General features: G+C 42.6%; 1 protein-coding gene across 1 annotated transcript in view; it reads right to left on the bottom strand.

Moving 5' to 3' along the window:
• cdk5rap2 (CDK5 regulatory subunit associated protein 2) overlaps window positions 1-6,000 on the bottom strand; it is a gene marked incomplete at its 5' end in the record, with an annotated part of 32,351 nt that continues 26,351 nt past the window's right edge. Inside the window, 11 exons of the mRNA XM_079235519.1 lie at window positions 1-559; window positions 1,914-1,968; window positions 2,110-2,156; window positions 2,471-2,609; window positions 2,706-2,855; window positions 2,999-3,261; window positions 3,364-3,453; window positions 3,564-3,776; window positions 3,998-4,119; window positions 5,541-5,709; window positions 5,859-5,972. Of these exons, the coding sequence (XP_079091645.1) occupies window positions 414-559; window positions 1,914-1,968; window positions 2,110-2,156; window positions 2,471-2,609; window positions 2,706-2,855; window positions 2,999-3,261; window positions 3,364-3,453; window positions 3,564-3,776; window positions 3,998-4,119; window positions 5,541-5,709; window positions 5,859-5,972 (1,508 nt within the window). The 3' untranslated portion in view covers window positions 1-413. The remainder of the gene's footprint in view (window positions 560-1,913; window positions 1,969-2,109; window positions 2,157-2,470; window positions 2,610-2,705; window positions 2,856-2,998; window positions 3,262-3,363; window positions 3,454-3,563; window positions 3,777-3,997; window positions 4,120-5,540; window positions 5,710-5,858; window positions 5,973-6,000) is intronic.

Here is a 6,000-nt window from a genome sequence, read left to right as displayed (position 1 = left end):
ATCATTAAATTCTTTTCTTTACTGCATTCGCACATAATTCACTGAACACACGGAAGTCCAGAACCATTGAATACATAAACTGACCGATGAAAACAAAAAAGGTAAAAACAATGTCTGTAATAAAATACACTTTCATGTTCTTAGATGCATAATATAAAAACAATAAAAGGAAAATATTGAAATTGCAGTTATTACTATTTACAAAAGGCATTTTCTTTTAAAAGAAAGGAACTTTTACAACTTCAGTACCTAAAATAAATCCAACTATATGCAGGTCCGGTGCAGTAGTACAAAAAGGCTTCGATATGGAGAAGTAAGGTGACGGTTTTACAGCAGGACAGAGAGGCGGGTTAAGGCCCGACGAATATTAGCTACATTATCCAAAAGCAGCGTGGAGCGTTGACACCACAGACTTAGTAGCTGCAGTGTAAAGAGGCATCGCTTTTGGGATCCTCTGAGGATTCAGAGCGTCTGCCTGCAGCTCTTCGAGTGACGCGGACGCGGATCTGCTCCGGCTGAGGCTCCGCGGCGTCCCCTACTGGCCATTGACGGGGACCTCCTGAAACAGAAAACACCAGCACTGTAACAGCAGATAGAAAACAGGCAGCCGATAACAATCACTTTACATTTTACACATGCAGGGGAGAAAATGTTGGCGCTAAAAGCATAAAAGAAATATGAAGAATACTGATATTTTACAACTGCCGGCAGGCACATGCATCTGACCTCTTGTTTTAAAGGAGTAGTTCGACATTTTGGAATTGCTTTCTTACTGAGAGTTCAATGAGAGGGTTGATGTCTCATGTCTGTTTTAATATTAAGCTGGAGCCAAGAGACAGTTAGCTTAGCATAAAACACTGAAAACAAGGGAACACCTGCCTCTGTCCAAAGCTCACCAACAGTCTCCTCGTTGTAGTTTTGTATTAAACTGAACTATCCCTTTAAATATGCCTCCAAGTAGAAACATCTTTTCCCCGGTCACTTGAACACAATCTGACACGTTCCCAGTTTATTAGCACGGTATTCAAATTTGATACTTAATTCTTCACACTATTTAAGTATTAAACACCATTTTTTGAAGTATTACATTTGGTAGCTTGTTTTCAATATCTATATTTGTCCAAAGACATTGGTTAATAAAGTTGGTTTCTTTCTCATTGTGTAGGAATCTTGCTGGATTTGACGTCATCTGAAAAGGGCAACCGTTACATGACATCACCTCAAATTTCAAGTTTCATATATTACCTTTTATCAAAGTTCAAAGTTTATTGTTCAAATACTGAAATTCTTGACCTGCAATTCCTATTAATTGTGTCTCAGCATGCGTATACAAAGACAACACAAACAATCAGTATATGGTAGCCTAACAAAGAGGGTTAAATTAAATTAAAGGGTGTGTGTGTGTGTGTGCGCTTGTGTGTGTGTGTGTGTGTTGTAAGGCAGGGATTCTCAAACTAGTCGAGAGTGCATTTTCCAAAGATCCTCTTATGATTACAGCGATTAAGCATAATATGCTTACTACCATTTATACGCTCAGATGCTGTTGAACTATTTGTATTATTTCAATTAATTGGCGCAAATGGTCCCCATCTCCCCTCATACTTTTTAATGACACAGCACCATTTTATAATTTATATATATTTTTTTTTTTCGTAGCCCCCTCTGAGCTCTGAGTGCCACGGACCCACTTTGGGAATCACTGCTATAGGGAACAGGATATTACTCTTTCTGATAAACCTCACAATAATAGGATTTATTACATAACTAGTCAACCCAATAAAACCTGGAAAATCTGAGTATCTCATGATACATTCATGTTTGGGGGTTTACTTCATGCAAGAGATCAAACCAAATCACAGGGTCTCATGCACCAGATCACTCTCAAAGCTCAAAAGCACCTCAACCACACTGACCTGCGTCTGGGCCTCCAGACGGGCCTTTCAGGCCAAAGAGAGTGCAGTAATTTGTCTATCATAATGTCACACGGAGGAAGAGAAGGAAAAGAAGAGTGATTCACAGAGGGAGAATTTACCACGACGGACAAGAACTTTAGTTCTGCATTTAATAACGGGCATGTTTTCTTTATTCATTTTTTTTGAGAAAACTCACCTCTAAATTCCCTCTGGCTTTCTTCAACACTCCGTGGGTTTGATACACTAGATTGGGGAAAAATGATTCACATTAAATAGTCACAAATCACAGATTTTTTACACACTAAAACTGGTGATTATAGATTAATCTGTAGATGCATTATTAAGTCTATTAAGTGACAGAAATTGGGGGGGAAACTCTCAAGACAACATTTTCACGTTTCATATTACATTTACAATTATATATATAAAAAGCAAATTTGAAGTTTTGCAGTTATTTGAAATTGATTGAAGTAGTTCATAAAGGTGCCTCCTTGTCAAGAGGTATCTTCACCAGATTACAGTCCAGTAACCGTCCACGTAGAACAAGATAATCTTACACTGATCAATGATGACTTTTTCCATCCCCTCCTTGAGCTGGTTGGTCGTCCGGAGGCGTTTAACGGCTCCACTCAGCATCCTCTCCTGCTGCGACAGCCGGCTCTTTAGTCTGGCGATCTCATTTTTCAGCAGCTCATCCTGATTTGGGGGGGGGGGATTTAAAAAGATATAAGACTTGGGTCCCGTAGATATTTAACTGGATTAGGTAGATCCAGTGCATGTGTATCTGTGCACCTGCTGGTTGTTGCCTCCGTCCCCTGCCGTGTGACCAGCTGGCAACGAGACTCTCCACACCAGTTTGAGCATCCGACCAGCCTCCTCTAAAACGTGCCGCATGGTGCTCATGCTGCCTGACAAACTCTTCAGATGCTGCTGTTCTATCACCTACGAAGATGGACGCATTAACAATAATGACTTGTTATGCATCATTTGCACAAGCTGTGGAATACAAGTATATTTCTTAAACAACCAGTATTAAAACCTGAGTAAAATCTTTTGATTTCATTTGTCTTAATTGTGATCTGTACCTTGTTGTCGGAGGTCTGCTGTTTGAGCGTGTGCAGACTCTCCTGCAGTTGTTTGTCCATGCAGCGCGACACTTTACGTCCCTCTGAGATCTGCTTGCGCAGGGCGTTGTAGTCCTCAATCAGACCCAAAATATGCCGCCCGTTGCGATTGGCCCACATCCGGTGTCCCGGCACCAGGCGAGAGGGAACGCTGTTGACGCTTTCACCAGAGCTGCTGCTGAATGAGCCGCCGTCCACCTCCGAGTGAGCGCGGCATTTCTCATCTGAAAAGACGTTTTGAAATCCAGTCATTCAACCACGCCAATCGGGGCTTGTATTTATTGATGTGATTTCACATGATGCCAATTCTGATGAGGTTTTCCTACCAGGGAGGACACTGGTGTGTTCGTTGTGACTCTGAAATGAGTGACGGAGAAGATCGCAGCCTTCGCGACCCGGTGACCGGCCTCCTTCATCTAAGACGGATGTAAAACCAAACTGATGTGTCATGCTTCTCGTGTGTGTTTACATGCCTCCATCTGCCCGTCACAGGTAATTAGCATGTGAGAATGGGCCTCGTGTTTACCTGGAGAGGACAGCAGGTAGTTGATATTGATGGTTTCAGAGCGGTTGGGTCCTCTGAGCAGCTGCTCCTCCAGTCGCTGTCGCAGCGCCGTGTTGGTCTGGATGCTTCTCTCCAGCTGCAGCCTCAGGTGTCTGATCTCCAGCAGCAGCTCACTCAGGTCCACTGTGCCGGAGGACGGGACGGAGAAGACCTCCTGGGGCGCCTCGCTGGATTCTGCTAAGAGGAGGAATGAAGGAGAGGGAAACTCATTAGTCTCTCATTAGAGAAAACCAACAGGAAACAGACGTCTATCTATCATAATAGTCTATCTTTCTGCAGACTCTCAGAAATAATGTAGTCATCTTGATTTGTTCAATTATTATCAGGCCAGTTTTGTTCATTATTATCAACACATCTCTACATTTTTTATTTGAAAAAGAAAAAACTTGCAGTACCGTTTTGTTTGTGAGCTTCAGTCTTGATCTTTTCATAAACTTGCAGCTCCACCCGCACTGACTGCAGAAGATGCTGGGAGTCAGACAGCTGCTGCATCTGTAGCTTCACCTCACACTGCAACCTGTAAGCACACACACACACATCGAAATCAATTAAGATGTATATTCGTCTAGGAAGAGGGAATAGAGAGGATGATCGACTCCCATCTATGCAATGTAGAGCTCCTTCAGTTTACTTTTTATTGTAAATAAAATGTACCATGAGATATGCAACACACGTCGTACCGCTCTCACTCGCCATGCTTTCTGCCTGTTTCTAAACTAAAATGCAACTCAAACTGTTTTAAGTGCAACCATTATTATTTTGCCCCAATTAATTTGTCTTCAATCTTTTCAATTTCAGTCCATTTATATTATTGCAAAAAGTCAAAACCTCAAAAGTAACTGTAGGAGCCAAATGGGATCAAACGTTGTTCCTAAATATGTACACTGGGTGGCGCTGTGCTGTGTTCCTGGGATTATCTATATAAGCAATTAGAACATGATTGACGGCAGGTGTTGGACCCCAGAAAGGGAAAAGGGTTTCGACCGCTTCTACGGTTCTGTTGGGCTTCGAGCAACAGAGCGTCATTAGTCGGCATCCAGGGGCCATATAAGTGTTCATCCACGGCATAAGAGAATAAACACGACTGATTCATTACAACGTGTCTGTGGATTACTGAATCAAGTCAAAGGAACGCAAAGTGATCGAGGCACAGCAGGAGCGAGTCAGCCAGATCTATCTAGAGGGAAAAGCCCCTCAGTAGCCCAGGTAAGGGACCGGGCTCCTTTAATAGTAACAATTAAGTCAAATCAACATCTCTCTGAAACAGCTTCAACAAAAATTGAGCATTCAAATCCTCATGATGGTGGTATTTATTACTGGACAACTTTATTTGTTCTAATGTTAGTCAGTTTCACTTCATAAACAGGCAACTGAGTGACAAATAGGTGAGAAAAATCATCCTAAAATCAATGTGTCCTTAAACAACAAAATATATTTCAGTAGTCGTAAAATCCCTAAAAAAAACTAAACAATGAGCCTTGTGAATATAGTGCACACGACTAAACCACACACACACACACACACACACACACACACACACACACACACACACACACACACACACACACACACACACTAAAGAGTCAGAGATAAGGAAAGGGAGAGGAGAAGAGACCTGACAGCAGATAGACTGCAGGTTTTGGGTGTCAGCCTCACTCATCTGTGTCAGTAAGACCCAGGGCAAGAGGTCACATACCATTATTATGGTATGTATGCATTCATGTGTTCAAGGATAAGCCTACAAATGATGAACTAACATGTTTCCGAGTTGTACAAATAGTATGGAATAATGTCTCTTTAGAATGGTAATTAGTGGCCTTGTGTAGTTTCCGGTTGCATGAAGAAGATTAGGAATGATAGTACGTGTGTACTGCAAGGAGACATTTAGAAGTGTGTGTGTGTGTGTGTGTGCGTGCGTGTGTGTGCGTGTGTGTGTACCTGTGCACAGACTCCTGCAGCTGGGAGTTTTCTTGGCTGCTGTGCTCCAGCCTCTCCTGCAGTTGGTTGTTTTCTTGCATTAGCGCCTCACACTCTCTCTTGCTCTGCTCCAGTTTGGCCGTCCGCCTGGCCAGAGACTCCCGCAGCTTCTCGCGCTCCTTCTGCTTGTCTAGGGAAAATAAAAATATTTAAAAGTTGGTGAAAAGTTAAAGTGAGTAAAGATGGAAGTGCAAAACAGCACCAGCCAAGGCAAACTGGCAAATGGGTATATGGAAAATGATTGGCTCTCTATTTATTGGTCTACTGACTGTTTCTTACCTTTCGACACCAGGCTGAGCTGGTCCTTCAGGATTTGGTTTTGTCCCCAGAGGAATCGCACCTCATTGGCCAGCTGACCCTGCTCCTCGTTACCATGGATGAAGATGTTGGTGGCTGCTGAACATGGACACATACACGCTCA

Source organism: Taurulus bubalis (genome assembly GCF_910589615.1).
Source record: "Taurulus bubalis genome assembly, chromosome: 19".
In the NCBI taxonomy this organism is placed as follows: domain Eukaryota; kingdom Metazoa; phylum Chordata; class Actinopteri; order Perciformes; family Cottidae; genus Taurulus; species Taurulus bubalis.
Note: the sequence above shows the minus strand (reverse complement) of the source record. Positions and strands in the feature narration are given on the sequence as shown.